Source organism: Eumetopias jubatus, unplaced genomic scaffold (genome assembly GCF_037043125.1).
Source record: "Eumetopias jubatus isolate StellerSeaLion01/CBP00866 unplaced genomic scaffold, mEumJub1_p1.0 scaffold_2, whole genome shotgun sequence".
NCBI lineage: Eukaryota > Metazoa > Chordata > Mammalia > Carnivora > Otariidae > Eumetopias > Eumetopias jubatus.
Genome location: NW_028274808.1, coordinates 102,620,302 through 102,636,969, shown reverse-complemented (window position 1 = coordinate 102,636,969; position 16,668 = coordinate 102,620,302). Strand labels below are relative to the sequence as shown.

Sequence of the window (16,668 nt, the reverse complement as noted above, 5' to 3'; positions counted from 1 at the left end):
CTCAGGCACCCCTCACTTAGGCAATTATTATTCTTTTGCCTACAAGACATTCAATGCTGTTTGTTGGCCAACTGTCTATTTCAACTCTCCCAGAATATTAAAGAATGTTCTCATACTGATGGAGTTCCTCATGTCTGTCAACAATGTTTTTCTGTTTCCTCACAGCAACGAGTCAGTCTGTTCATTTTCTCTTATAGTCTTTCTCCCTCTTTACTTATTCTTGGCAAAGGTAGTTGAGCAATAAAGGGAACTTGACATACGTCTCAGGTCCTTTCATTAAATCATAACTCTTTCATTCAGCCACACTTTTTCCCATCTCTTAAGTTATAAAGAAATGCATTTTCTGTTCTTGGAAAGGGAGTCTACTGTACTGTTCTTATGGCTATCTCATTCAGTGGAAAATGAGAGACACCCTCCACAGTCTCTCTGTCATTGGCTCACCCTTGTCTTACACCAAAAATCAATTTTCTTATACTTTTTTCAGTCCTATTGATATCTCAGTGAGAATGCAAAAGTTTTTGTTTTGTTTTGAATGCAGGATTCCCTCCTAGAGAGTGCTATTGGGTAAATAGTAATTCAGCTGAGATTCCAACTGGAAACTAAACTGTGTCAAATGATCAAATATTTGAAGATACCTTCAGAGGACAATTGAGAAAGATATGCTTGAAGTCTGTTGGGATGCAGAGAGACTCCCAGGGGTTGTTCCTGGGAAACTTTTCTCAGAGAGAGAGAGAGAGAGAGAGAGTAAAAATACAGGCTTTTTTTGTCTTTGTCAAATATCTTATTGGGGAAAATTCACACATTCTGACCCTGTCTTAGACCAGAGGATGACAAGAGGGTGACAGGAGCGCTGGGACCCTAAAGTGGCTCAAATAGAGGCTGCAAGAACCATATCCAAAAGCCTGTTTTTTAATGTCTCAGTTATGAAATGGGAGGGTTATATTCCCTTCTGGGTCTGAAACGCTTTTGAGAAGATAAAAATGGAGCAAAAGCCACCAGAAAGAATTTCCCCACTCCCAGAACCTACTCTGAATCTCCTACCTCACACCATGGAGGCAGAAAAAGGGAATCTGGAAATTGAGGATAAAGACAGCCATATTTAAATGTCGTTATAGATATCAAACATAATATAAAATACCTCCATACCTGTTATGGTAGCTAATCTACAAATATTAGATTCTATCCCTACTATTTTATTCTAACTGTGAGCAGGGACTAGATCCTGGAGGATTTTATATATTAAGCCAAGGCATCTGGACTTTATGATGTAGGTAAGGAAGTCTACTTTTACGTTCTAAGCACTTGTACATTAGCAAGATCCATATTGGTAAATACGAATTAGTGTGGAGCAAAACTTAAGGAGAGCAACCAGGCATCTCCTGGGTAGTCTAGGCAAGAGATAATGAATATCCAAACTTTGGCACAGTAGGAAGAGTGAAGGAAAAGAAACAAAGTCCAAAGATTTTATGAAGGTGGAAGAGACAAGAACCTGAGGGTCCAGGGTGAAGGCTGGCATTATTCTATGAATGCCTCCTGGAGTTGGGCAGCTTGGTAGCCCTGGAGGAATCTAGGATTATACCCAAATTTGGATAACTGGATGAATAATGATCCATTCACTAATGCAGAAATATAGGGGGGAAGAAGCAAGCAGTTTTAACAGGAAAGATGTTGAATTCACTTTTGCAACTACTGAGTGAAATTGATGTGCATGTGGAAAAGAACTCCAAGTTTAGGAAGTTATATGTGTGTGGAGTAATTGGCATATATTTTGTAGTTTAATGAGTCAAGGGCTACGTATAGATCCTTGGGTAACACTGATATGACACAGGCCCGTTATGTAAGTGAAGCCAGTGAAGGTGAATGAGGAGGAAAGATTGGAGCAAAAAAAGGTGTGTTTATGGGGGAGGGGGGTGGTGAGAGATTGATTTTATAACTGTTGATGGAAAAAGACACTTTTAAAAGGTTGAATTAGTGCATAGCATAAAATGCATATGAGAGGACAAGTGAAAAATCAGATGCAAAATGACCATTGGATTTTTCAAGGCAGAGCTTATTAGTGATGTGATAAGGGGCCAAAAAGCTTTGGATGCCCTGATCAATAAGTTTGGCTATGATGCACAAGAATAAGTTAGAACATTATCCATAAAATAATATGGGATCTCACATATGTTTAAAAGTGGAGGAGTGCTAAACTATGGAAAGAGCCAAGATGTCCATCAACAGATGAATGGATAAAGAAGATGTGGTGTGTGTGTGTGTGTGTATATATATATATATATATATATATATATATATATATAGATATATATATATAATGGAATATTATGCAGCCATCAAAAAATGAAATCTTGTCATTTGCAATGAAGTGGATGGATCTAGAGGGTATTACGCTAAGCGAAATAAGTCAATCAGAGAAAAAAAAGTATCATATGATCTCACTGATATGAGGCATTTGAGAAACAAGACAGAGAGCCATAGGGAAAGGGAGTTAAAAAATGAAACAAGATGAAACCAGAGAGGGAGACAAACCATAAGAGACTCTTAATCTCAGGAAACAAACTGAGGGTTGCTGGAGAGTTGGGGGGTGGGAGGGATGGGGTGGCTGGGTGATGGACTTTGGGGAGGGTATGTGCTATGGTGAGTGCTGTGAATTGTGTAAGACTAATGAATCACAGACCTGTACCACTGAAAAAATAATACATTACATGTTAAAAAAAAAAAAAAGAAGAAGATAGTAGGAAGGAAAAATGAAGGGGGGGGAAATTGGAGGGAGAGACGAACCATGAGAGACTATGGACCCTGAGAAACAAACTGAGGGTTCTAGATGGGAGGGGGGTGGGGGGATGGGTCAGCCTGGTGATGGGTATTAAAGAGGGCACGTACTGCATGGAGCACTGGGTGTTATACGCAAACAATGAATCATGGAACACTACATCAAAAACTAATGATGTATGGTGACTAACATAACATAATAAAATAAAATTTAAAAAACAGTGGAGGAGTGCTGAGCATATTTTAAGCTGGTGGGAGGTGATGGGGATATTGAAGACATAGGAGCCCCATACCATGGAGGGATTGGTCTTATTATCAAGTAGTGGCTGTCTAGCTCAACTCCATCCTCAAGGCCATTCAGCAACTCATTGCAATTTCATTCCTCTCTTCCTTCTCCCACTGCCTATGCCATACCTTCCCCAACTTCCTTAAACACTGGATCTCACCTCTCACCTTCTCACTTTCTCTAGATTTTTTTATCTCACACTTCACAAGGGAAAAAAAAATCAACTAGAAATCCGCAGTCCTTAGCCAGGATGTGTGGTGTATAGGAAAATGAGCAAATTTCATAAGGGAAGTGATGGGAGAAGCAGTATCTTAAAGAAAAATAACAAGTTTTGGTTAAGTCCCCAAAATAGAGGAAACTAATTACCAAGAGGATAACAATGAGGATGAAGAAGAGGTCTTTACCAAATGAGGAAGAATCCAGAAGACAAAATGAACAGAATTGGGAGGGAAGTCAGTCACGAGCAAACAGTTCTCGGGGGCTGATAATCAAAGCATGTGAGGATCAGGGTACTGGAGGGGATTCAAACTCTCATCATAAAGTAGACAAGAAGGTTACTTGAAAAAAGCATACATTTCCACGAAGGAGGAAAATCCTAACTGGGAGTTAGAGGTGTATGTATGAGGGTTGAGAGGAAGGGGTGAGATGAGAAATGGAGAAATAAGCCTTTGGGGGCTCTAACGATCTGCAGACATTCATTTCTAACTTTAAAAATAGATACTACTTGGGCACCTGGGTGGCTCAGTGGGTTAAGCATCTGACTCTTGATTTCGGCTCAGGCCATGATCTCAGGGTCGTGAGATTGAGCCCCAGTCCAGGCTCTGTGCTCAGTGGGGAGTCTGCTTGAGATTTTCTTTCTCCCTCTGCCCCTCCCCCCCACTTGTGTGCTCTCTTTCTCTCACTAAAATAAATAAATAAATCTTTAAGAAAATAGATACTATTTTGTCAGGGAGAAGTGAGTTTCTCAACAAGAAAAAGTACATAGATACCAAACACACACAATTCTGTGTTTACTAAATGCATGAAAAAAGAGGTACAGGAGTATCTGCAACATATTTTTAAAGTGAAAACAGGTAGGTTCAACAAACTGGGTGTGTGCCCGTGTGTGTGTGTGTGTGTGTGTGTGTGTGTGTGTGTGTGTGACAAAAGGCGAGACACAGAGAGACCCCAAATGGTGGTGGGCCAAGAGGAGATTTCAGAGACAGATCTATGTTCAATGAGGTCTGGAGTTTTAACTTTATTCAATTCCAGGGCCTCCTTTAAGAGAAAAAGATACAAATGTATGAATGCAACTTAGGTACATAAGTAAATATTTATCTGTAGGATCCAAGCTTCATTAACTCCACAGGAAATCTATCTCTACATGATTTTTATAGTTTTCTCTATGCTTAGTATAGCTTTTCCACAATAAGCATGAATTACTTTAGAAATAAGAACCGAAGAAGTTATGTAAGTTTTTCTAAATGTCAGTCATACTGTCAAACTTATTTATGTTAGATATTTTTTGAAAAGATCATTAGAGATGGTTTCTAATCAGGAGACTATAGAGCTTGACTTTGTGTTGTCATTTATGATGGATTCAAGAAAGTCATTCAATTTGCTTCCATGAAGCACCATAGACAAGTATTCTGAAATAAGAGGAAACTCAAAGTCAGACAACTGCTTTTATCCGGAAAGCCTGTCTTTTCTTTAAAAAGAAAACTGAGCCTGGGTGGCTCAGTTAAGCTGTCTTCAGATTTGACTCAGTCTGCCTTTGGCTCAGGTCATGATCCCAGGGTCCTGGGATCAAACCCCACATTGGGCTCCCTGCTCAGCGGGGAGTCGGGTTCTCCCTCTGCCATTCCCCCTGCTTGTGCTTTCTGGCTCTCTCTCTCTCTCTCAAATAAATAAAATCTTTAAAATTTTTTTTTAAATTAAAAAAAATGGACAATGAGTTGTACTCATTTTAGTAATCCAATGTAAGAAGGTTTACACAAATTGGGTGACTTCCTCCCCAAAAAAGAGATGTCGCTGTACTTAACATTCTTTTTCATAGTGTGAGATCGTCCTCACTTCCCTGTAGCAACACTTGCCTGCCTGGCATCACACTTTAAATGGGAAAGTGTTTCTGCTAGAAGGGTTTCCTCAGTAACAGGAAGTGACTGTGTAAGAAAGGTCTTATAGTGGTTGACTTTATCCTCTCAGTCATCAAGGAAGTACATTACTGTAAATGATTTGGGGACTGTCCCCATAAATTCTTCTCAGTGAACACACTGTTGAAGGGTGTTTTGAGAAAATGTGGAAAAAAGGTGGTTTCTTACCTTTAGAGAACATGAACTTCTGTGACTTGGTGTGGCTCCTGTGGCGGCCCCTTTAAGATCCGGAGAAGCATTCCTCTCAATCAGATCTCGGATTTTATTGTCCAGCTCCATGCTTTCACATCTGCCCGGGGGAAATGGGAAAGACACATTTTACAAAGCCAATTAACAATTATTTAAGGGTACAATGAATTTTCAATGACACCTTTCTAGAATCTCCCGATCTCTGATCTCATTTTGTATTAGTCCATGACATTAGAGCACTTTAAGGAATATTGGAGTTTAATTTTCACTTACTTGCACATTTATACAAAGTGATAAAGTAAGATACAAACAAGTTTAGGCATTTTCACAGTCTGATAACAATGACCAGAACTGAGCACTCACAGTGAACCGGGTGACCTACAATTTCTTCAATTTCTTATTCAGTGACACAACAGTCCATTGAAGTATCACCCATACCTGCATTTTACAGATAAGCAAACTTGGATTTAGGAAATTAACTAATTTAAGAATATATGCAAAGTCAAAAACTGGCAGGGTCAAGAGAAAACTCAAATCTATAGGATTCTATAGCCTTTGTGTGTGCGTGTGCGTGTGCATGTGTGTGTGTGTGTGTGTGTGTGTGTGTGTTTTGTTTTGTTTTCCCCCCAGTTCTATTGAGAAATAATTGGCATACTTTACTGTATAAGTTTAAGACAGGGCATGATGGTTTGATTTACATATATTGTGAAATGATTACCACAATAGGGTCAGCTAGCATCCATTTTCTCATATAAATACAATAAAAAGAAAAGAAAGAAACATTCCTCCCTGTGATGAGAACTCTTAGGATCTACTCTCGTGACAACTTTCCCATATATCCCACAGCAGTGTTAGCTCTAGTCATCATGCTGTACAGCACATTTCTAGTCCTTATTTATCTAATAACTGCATATTTGTACCTTTTGACCACCTTCCTCCAGTGGTGCTCCCCCACCCCCTCTTGTAACCACAAATCTGATCTCTTTTTCTAAGAATTTGGTGGGGTTTTTCTCATGTTGTGTTTTTTTGTTTTGTTTTGTTTTGTTGTTAGATTCCACATGTAATTGAGATCACATAGTACATATAGTATTTGTCTTTTTCTGTCTGACTTATTTCACTTAGCATAATGCTTTTAAGGTCCATTCATGTTGTCACAAATAGTTGTATTTCCTTTTCTTTTATGGCTGAATAATATTTCGTTGTATAGGGGCTCCTGGGTGGCTCAGTCGGTTAAGCGTCTGCTTTTAGCTCAGGTCATGATCCTAGGGTTCTGGGGTCCAGCCCCACGCTGGGCTCCCTGCTCAGCGGGGAGCCTGCCTCTCCCTCTCCCTACCTGCTCGTGCTCTCTCTCTCTCCCTATCTCTTTTTCTCTCTCTCTCCAATAAATAAATGAAATCTTAAAAAAATATTCTAATATATATATGTGCCACAACTTCTTTATCTATTCATCACTGATGGACAGCTAGGTAGTTTCCCTGTCTTTGTTATTATCAATGATGATGTAAAGCCTGTTTCTTAACCATTTTTGCTATATGTTTGCAATTAACTTGAGAACAAATGCCTAAGAAATTATTTGCTACCAAATGGAAATATTATATTAGAGTCAAAGAGTATCTACCTTAAGGAGAATCTAGTCCAGCTGCATCATTTATCTGAGAACCAGAATGAATTGCTCACCTTCCCATGACCATTAGTTAATAACACCAAGATTTAAACCAGATTTTCTTCTTTTTATTTTATTTTATTTATTTATTTGACAGAGAGAGAGAGAGCACAAACAGGGGGAGTAGCAGGCAGAGAGAGAAGCAGGCTCCCCACTGAACAAGGAGCCCAATGTGGGGCTCAAGCCCAGGACCCTGGGATTATGACCTGAGCCGAAGGCAGACACTTAACTGACTGAGACACCCAGGCACCCCTAAACCAGATTTTCTGACTTAAGTCCACTTTTCTGTCCCATTACACCATGTTGACATGATAGAGAAATTCTCTCACTAAAAACCACAATTCACAAGAAAAATACATACATTGCGTGATTTTTCTTTACATATTTTTTTTTGCCTGCCTTATCATTTCTCACCCCTTAAAAATTACCCCTTGGTTTGGGGTAGGAAATCCTTTAGGAGTACTTTTCCAAGTTGCCTGCACATAAAGTAAATGTATTGGTGGATGACCTAAGCGTAGACCTATGTGGCAGAGGTTGCTTGGCTTGTCTGCCCAACCCACTACCCTCTTTGAGAGTGAACCTCAGGAGCAGGCTCTGACAGCCATGCTTGTCGATACTTCTTGATCTCACTTCTTTGGTTATGACTGATTGGACCAAGAGAAAACAAATGATCCCAGCCAAGAGATTCTCTTCTGTGTACAGAGGGAGCTAAGCATGAAGCATATGGGTAGGAAAATGTAGGGCTGTGAGATGGAGAGAGTCTTGACAATTTTCTATTTCTGAATAATCCCTTTCTAAGGCATAACTGCCTCCCACTCTTATATTCTGGGAACCACTCCATGTCCTTATAGTGAATTATCTCTGTCTTTTTTTTTTCTTTTTATAATCCAGCTTTGTTTGGTTTCTATTATTTGTGATATAAAATCCTTAAATAATATACCTTGACTTTCATATTTATATTTATTCTTTCTCTCAGGCTGTAAACTTGTACCTCATGCCCCACAAATGATGTCACTGTATGTTACAAGCTACTGGGTCTATAGTAAAATTATTCATGGCCCAAACTGTTGCATATGCATGACATTGAGTCTGTAATGGTTTCCCACAACTCTCTGAGAAGAGTTGCAAAATTATTTTGAAAACTACCTCAAATCTTTCAGATTAACTAGATTCCCAAGTAGCCCTGGAATTGGACTAGACCGAAGGTTAAGCCCCTGACGTAGCTTTCAGACCTAATCTGAACCAGACGTGCCTGCCACAAGCTCACAATACTTTCTGTTACAACATCCCTCTGTGGCAAACATGTTACTGAGCCATTTCAAACCCTGGACAGGATCACCACTTTGGTACGACTCGTTACAACCTCCAAGCCCCAAGATGATCTAGCTTCCTTGCTATGTTTCTGAGCTCATCTTCTATTCCCCTCCTGCCTGTTTTTTTTTTTTTTTTTTCTTTCAAGCACTCTTGCCCCATTTCAGGATACAGAACATGCTAAGCAAAATGCCCACTCTGGGGCCTTGGTGTTTTCTATCATCTCCACATGACTTGCTCCCCTCAGCCATTCAGGTCCTACCTCAAATGTCACTTTATCAAGAAAGCCTCTGCTGACTAAAGCATCTGAAATAGCTTTTTCATACCCATCACTACTGTCCCTTAATTCTGTTTTATTTTCTTCTTAAAATTTTCTATTATTTTGATTTCTTCTTTGTTTACTGTTCTCTCTGACACCCAGAGGCCCCATATATGTCTCAGAAAAGAAGGGTCTTTGTTTTTATTCACTGCTCTGTTCTTTGGCACATAATATGAACTCAATAAATATTTGTCATTAAATAAATGTGACTTCATGATGAAATTTAACTCATAACAAATTAACTCAAATCTAGCCATTAAATTAGATGCTTATTTAAAATGTATGTGAATAACCTCAAACTCATAGGACTGACAAAGTTGAGATATAAATCAGGAAGCAAGGAAACACTGACCACCACTTTTGAATGGACACTTGAGCTCAGTTATCACTATCTTCATGGCTGCCTTGTTTTTTGTTTGTTTGTTTGTTTTCTTTTCTTTTTTTTTTTTTTATGTAGGCTCCATGCTGGGACGTGAACTCACAACACTGAGATTGAAACCTAAGCTGAGATAAAGAGTTGGATAGTTAACTGACCTAGCCACCCAAGTGCCCCTGCCTTGTTCTTTTATACTTGAATTATGCGCATTCTTCAACGTTCAACAATAATTCATTGAGTATTCACTATTGCAGGATACTCACTTTTCACAGAAACAATCACGTGCCACGTTGATTCTCACACTGTCTCAACTTTAATGGTGAACAAGCTTAGAGGCCAACAGCCACCCTTTCCTTTTTCATTTGGACAAGTAAGTAAAGGTTTTGCTTCTGAGCAGGGACCCTGTTCCCTCTCTTGAGGGTGGGGTTCGGAACAATAGCCCAAGAGGGAAGGTCTTGTGGGGGTGGTGGTCCCTGGACTTGGTGCAGAATGAGACTCAGTGTGGTGACGTTGGCCATTACAGGAAGAGGAGAAGTGACAGCAAAGAGGAAGAGAACCCCATGGTGGCGACCAGAGGCAAGGAGCGCCTGGTCACGTGTATGGAGATGGTGGGTCTCAGTGCTGACCACTGGGGCAGGGACAGGGCTTGAGCACTCAAGACCCCAGCTGGGAACTGAAAGAACACAGGAGGGGGTGGGACTCCAGAGAGCCTACCTCAGCGAGGACTTGAGCTCATGTCTCATTGGCATTGTTGTCACTATAATGAGTATGCCTCAGAACATACCGGCAAAGCTTCTGAAAGAAGCATTAGATGCAGTGGAAAGTAGAACATAGCCTTAAGAGTTGAACCTAATGATGGGACCTAGGGTAAGTCCCTTAACTTCTCTGAATCTTATTGGTGTGGTTTATAAGAAGAAATACTGTTACATTGTGAGACTATTGGTAGGATTAGTGGTAACATGTACGAGGGTTAGCACAATGCCAGACTTGCTGTGGGTGTTCTGTTGTCATCCTGAGGGTCTGGCCCAGTTACCAAACATTCTAACAAATGAATTTGGAAAATAAGAACCATACGTTTAGTAGATTGCTGAAAAGAAAAATAATTTTAAAAACACAAAAAAATCCAATTCAGTTCACAAGATAAGCAAAAAGTTTAGTCACACCTTGGATAAACAAGAGAGCCATGTTGCCTATTTGGGTTTTACAACATTCTTAGCAAACCTCTTAGATTATTCTTTAATATAAGAATTTGCTAGACAAAATATTTTATATTGTTTTTAATTAGTGAAATTTGTTATAGTTCATGAATTTCAACTGGCCTTGGATTTATTCTGCAAAAGAAAACAGTACTTACCAAGGTTTATTTCTTTCTATTAAGCTCAATAATCTGACAGTTGAGAGGCAGAATGAATTGAAGCTGATAAACTCTGCTTTTCTCTTTAGATCACCAAATAATCGCATGCAACATAGTTATAGTCTTAATATAACATTTTGACTCAAGGTCTGGAGTAGAGTTAAAAAGAATAACACTCTACCAAACTTTTACATACAAATAGAACAAATCCTACATGACTCTGCATAAGTTTTACTAGGTACATATTATCCTCACCTTTGGATCTGTTTCCTGCTTCTACCCAGCTGATTAGGTGAGGTTTATGTCCCCAGGGACCTATGCTCTGGGCCCTACTCCTTAATCACCCTGATTTTTCAGATGAGAAACTTGAGCCTTAAGAAAGAAGTATCAGAGTGTCTGGGTGGTACAGTTGGTTGGGTATCTGACTCTTGGTTTCAGCTCGGGTCATGATCTCAGGACCATGATCTCAGGGTCTTGAGATTGAGCCGCACTTCTGGCTCTGCACTCAGTGCAGACCCTGCTTGAGATTCTCTGCCTCTCCCTCTCCTACTACCCCTACCCCCCGCTCATGTGCTCTCTCTCTCTCAAATAAATAAATAAAATCTTAAAAAAAAGAAAAGAAAGAAATACCTTTCTTAAGGTCTATTGTCTTATAAGGGGCAGGATAAGGATGCACTCTGAAGCCCATGACGTTTTACTCTGCGATGTGGCTGTTCATGATGTTAGGAATTGTCAATACAGCAAGACCATAAGAGTGCTATGTTATCTCCAAATAATGGGGTTTAGGTTTTCCATCTTGCCAGGCGAGTCTGCTTTAGATTCAAAGAAAACAACCTACTGGTGTCTAAACTGAAATGTAGCTGATTTACAAAGTCTGATGTTAGGAGAGGTTTAGGAGACAAGGTATGAGGATCAGGTGTCTCACCTATGACCTATTTTCTATGTGGCTCCTTATTTTTCTCAGTTGTGAGTTCTTGACCAGGGTGCATAGATGAGATGCAGGGGGGGGGGTCCACGAATCATCCCAAATAAAATTGAATATGCAATAGTAGATGTGTTATATGCTCTTTGTCTCTTTCTAAAGGAAGGGTCTATAGTTTTTATTAAGTTCTTGACTTCCCCCCAAAAGCTGAAAATCACTGACCCAACTTAAGTTATTGTCATGAGTAACCACTGTAAAATCAAATCTCAGCGTAGCTTTCTCTAAGGGGACACTTTAATTTCTTTTTTATCATGAAGAAAGTACAGAAATTCATAAATGTCTCTTTGATTCAAACACTATTACTAAAATTTTTATTTGATTTGGACTCCCTACTAAATTGCAAGTGAACAGAGAATTACAGAGAAAATATTGTTAAGCCCAGAGTTCTCTGAGGTAAGCATGACAGAATTCAGTGAAATCTAGTAAATCCCTGTTGGATCTCGGCTTGTTCAGAGTTTATTTTAAAATTACATGAATATAAATCTCCTGCATTATTGTCCCTCATTCCTACCTTTCACGTACCAAAATAAACCAACATAGAAAGTAAATAGAAATGGTATTAATATGAATTAGATTTTACCAGTAGGATAGTAAGTTAATCCAATGTGACAATGAAGCTTTAAAAAAAAAAAAAAAAGAGTTTCCCTAAATTATGTATGATGTGTGAGCTGATTTTCCCTAAACAACCATCAGGAAATAATGATTCACCCAGTGAGCAACCAGAGAAAATAGGGAAAGAGGTGAATGAGTTCCAGGTATATTTGGAGCCCTCAGACTTCTATTAAATATTGGAGAGTCTCCATACAGAGGCCTTCAAAAAATTATCTGATAAAACAAAGCATATAGCGTGTCTTTGAATGCCATGGTGTAATAGGCTTATTCAAGGATTATTTAATTATTTAAATTTTACTATTTGATTAGAGCCTAAACATTTTTCATTTGTGGAAGTCTCTCTGGTAGAAAAGATAATCCCGAAGATTATGGGTTCCTGCCTTATAGGGCATTAACTAGTATCTAACCATCTTATTCTAACATTCCTTTATTAAATTGCCTATAACTACCCAGCTCCTCAAATCCTCTTTGAATGTGTCTCCTTATCTTTTTGGGTATCATTAATTAATGAGTTAAATTAAAACCATGAACAGGGGTTCATTTTATATTGTGTGATGGTCCTGTTTTTAACTTTTTGTGCATTGACGTTAACATCACTGGATATCTATACTTTAAAACCATCAGATTTTTAGTTGCTGATAATGACTCATGGTGAGCATGCAACCCAAATCCACCAGACTTCGTTGTTATGGTTACATGCTACGGTTGCATCATCGGTGTTGGCCAGTAGGGTAAATTCCTGAAGAAAATAATTTTACTCAATAGACAAAACAAATAACTACAATCTTGGAAATAACCTGAAATTCATTTAATTCATCTCCTGCATTAGAACACACAAAAAATTGAGGCTCAGAGGGGTTAAATGACAGATTGCAAAGCCAGGGCAAGAATTAAGGACACTAATGTTCTTCCTTCCTCCACACACTCGCCCACCTCAAATGTCCACATTTCCTCCCAGCCTGCTGCCAAGGTCACATTTTATGCTTTGATCTTACATCCTAAGCCAAGACCTTTTAGGGAAGAGTTTGGAGAACAAAGCACATCTGCAAATATAAGACAAGGAAAAATCGATCGTGGGTTCTTCTCTAATGGAAATGCTTCCAGATGTTCAAAGCCCAGGAACTGTAATCTTTGGTGACCCAGAATGAGAAGTGTTGTCTAAAAGACTATAATCAAAGGGTAATTTTTTTAGGTTTTACTTTTTGTTATTATGACTAGTACTCTGAGTATGTTCCAGGCCAATGTGGAGAGAAACAAATTACTCAATAAAGAAATCACTTTGTAATATGTGTTTTGTAATATGTAATATGTGTTATGTAATATGTTACTTCGTAATATGTATATGTGTTTTAGATGAATAAGTCATGATGTCTTAATTATTTTAGTAATTGGGAACTTCAACGGTTGTGGCTTAAGAAGACAGTAGAAGAGAAAAGTTTTCTCAGAGAATTTTTAAAATAGCACTGTCCTCAGGCAAGAATGAATATTTCTAAAGTTTTACCCAAGGTTATGTGGCTTAATAATTTAAATAACTGTCTAAAAATGGCCTTGGTATGTCTGATACTAAAGTCCAGAGGATGGGGTTATTTCTTAGAAACATGGACTCTGGGGGCCCCTGGGTGCCTCAGTCTGTTAAGCGGCTGCCTTCCGCTCAGGTCATGATCCCGGAGTCCTGGGATCCAGCCCTGCATTGGGTTCCCTGCTCGGTGGAGAGCCTGCTTCTCCCTCTGCCTCTGTCTGTTGCTCTGCCTACTTGTGCGCTCTCTCTCTCTCTCTGTTAAATAAATAAATAAAAATCATAAAAAAAAAAAAGAAACATGGACTCTGTTCTAGCCCTCCGATTTGCATTCCTGGCTGGATCCCTGTCTATCTCCCCTCTCTCCCGAAAGGTGCCAGGTTGCCGAACTGCTGTGCCTCATACCTGAGCCAAAGCTTTATGCTGCACCAGGAGGAACATGTGCACAGAGGAGCCAGGTTGGGGCAGAGATAACAGTGTTGACCGCAGGTGCTGGTCAGACCACGAAAGGCCACCAGGGAGCAAAGCCTTGTAGAAACCACATCCTCCTACAGTTATCCTACTGAGTTGGCCTCTTCATTGGAGCTGTTCCGCACAGGTGAAGCACTCTCGTTCACAAAGGCAGAAGGACAGTCCAAGACAGGATATAGTGTTGGGAGATACTCTAATACATGCGTACATTGGCCTCTTTGCTTGGTTTAATGTTAACCACCCTACAGCTGTCACCTTAAATACGGGAGGGAAACTGAATCCTAGATTGCATGGGATAGTCCAACTCTGTATTTCCATAGCAACCTGTCTTTCTCCCATTACAAACATTATTACGCTTTATTGTAACTGTGTGTTTGCTTATATGCATTCTCCATTAGATTATAAACCTCTGGAGGCAGGGATAGGCTTAGCTTGCTTGTCTATGTCTATGTCCAGATCCTCGCCAGGATTATTAAATATTGGACAAGAGAACAAATAGTTAAGAACAACTGGATGTAAAGTCAACAAAGATAAAAGGTAGTCTTGAAGAAGGACCAGCTTCTATTAAAAAGTCACACGTAGGCTGTCCCTCTGTCCTTTTTAGATGCATTTTTCTCCACGATATCTATGTTATTTCTTCCCTCCTCATGTTGATATGTCTGTCTCTGAGAAAAGAAGCTGACAAAGGCTTAAGAGCTGTGAGTATCGTGACGGGGACACACCTTTCTGCTACAAAGTGTAGTTTCAGGCATCAGTAGGCAGGGCTCGGGAGGTATTTCTGAGTTGGGAAGTCCTTTCCATTTCCCTGGAATTAAACTCACAGTCAGATCAACCCTTGAGAAGAAACATAAATAAGGATAAAACATTATCCGAAGGCAAGTATCAAGCACGATTCTCTCCTAACAATCTGTCTGAGTTTTAATAACAAGAGGAAAATGACACCATACTAGATCTCATCATGAGCAGGCTGAGCCCGGAAGAGCACAGCATGTTAAGATGTGAGTTTCTCTACTCCAGGGATCCGAGGAGAGGGAAAGGAGAAAGAGGAAGAAGGCATGCAAGCATTACTATTCTGCCTATCATTTATTACAGAGTTATAAATAACACAAAATGCCCCCTCAGACAAGGCTGCCGGAAGAACATAGCTTCACAGGTTTGTGGATCAAGATTCCTTGGTATTTTTCTTGTTGTTTTTGTTTTAATATGGGATACTATCATCAGGGGTTTTTTTGTTTGTTTGTTTATTTAAAGTTTTGTTCTCTTCAAGAAGCAGACTATAAAAAGTGAATAATCTTAAAGATTGAGGTGATAGGAAACACAGTCCCTAAGCAGCATTATGAACCAGTTAAGCTTTCCCTTTTAAGTCAAGAAAACTTTGGCACTTAATTTAACATTTGCATCACCTAGTCAGTGCTTTTGAACCATTGTTCTGGAGTGTAAATATTCTCACATTGATTTATTGATGAACACCTAGAGGTGAACAAAATTAAACTAGCTATACATGCACAGAAAAACTATATATTTTATTGTTCATGTTGAAGGGTGGCAGAATATTCCATTCCAAAATATGCCACTTCAGTGTAAGGATTGTTTTTGAGCTAAAGTCACTCAGAAAATAGCAGATGTAAGAAAAGCATTCTGATCTCCCCTTTTCTTCCCGAAAACAGGAGATAAGCCTCCATTTGAAAGATGCCCTCCCTCTACTAGGAGAAAAGGAACATTCTTATTACCAAGGCCAGGAAGACTGAGAGAATTCTGCACAAACAAACCTTGTTAAGATAATTCTGATTTTCCTTTAGCTTCACTATATATTTTACATTTCCACAAAAGCTTCTCTTTGTTCAACCTAGTAGAAAAGCTTTAGGTTTTGCCATTTCTTTGGCTCTTCATTTCCACAAAAGGGCTCCCATATCACAGAAACATTTGTATGTTTTTCTCTTGTAAGCTGTCTTTTGTTACAGAGCCCTAGCCAAGACCTAAAATGGGTAGAGGAAAGAATTTTCCTCTCCTATAATGTTCTTGGAAATAAGAATTTCAACAGGAACATTAAATGGTATATTTTACAGTTGAGTCTGTATCAAAAAAGCAAAGGAGATAAGTTAGGCCGGGGATTTTCATCTGATGTAACCACATTCTTGTGTTGACTGTAGTTTTCCTTTAACATCTAAAAATGTATCTCTCAACTCTCAATACAAGACCAACCTGTGACTAGGAAGACTGGGAGACTAACTTTTGAGTCAAAGCTAATAATTATAATATTTCCCCTTGTATCTCAATGATGTTTCTTGACTATGTATTTAGGTAAGAATTACCATCAAACAACAAAGCAATATTATCTTAAAACGATTCTCTTAAATCAATATTGTTAAAGCTGAATTTCATTGGGACAAATATTTGAAAGCACTTTCTATTTTAAAGGAACAGCTATTGGCAAAATGATTTCATTCAAATTCTTTTAAATTATAGCAAATATGGTGAGAAAGATATGCTTTTAATATCTATATCTGAGGTATTAAGTAATTTAGACACTGTAAACTGAAGAGATTTATAAAAATTTTATAATAGAATAGTTTACCTTTCTAAGTGATCCTTAAATAATATTATGTAAACTATATCAGCTTAAATGTGATTTTTTTTCGCATCTATTTTGGAGTTTCATTAAGACATGGTTGCCATCTTGGTTTT

At 38.8% G+C, this 16,668-nt stretch overlaps 1 protein-coding gene across 1 annotated transcript in view; it reads right to left on the bottom strand.

Moving 5' to 3' along the window:
• The window catches only part of TNIP3 (TNFAIP3 interacting protein 3), an 87,420-nt gene that overhangs the window by 43,662 nt on the left and 27,090 nt on the right, over positions 1 to 16,668 (bottom strand). The window contains exon 2 of the mRNA XM_028102292.2: positions 5,359 to 5,479. Coding sequence (XP_027958093.2) covers positions 5,359 to 5,479 — 121 coding nt within the window. The remainder of the gene's footprint in view (positions 1 to 5,358; positions 5,480 to 16,668) is intronic.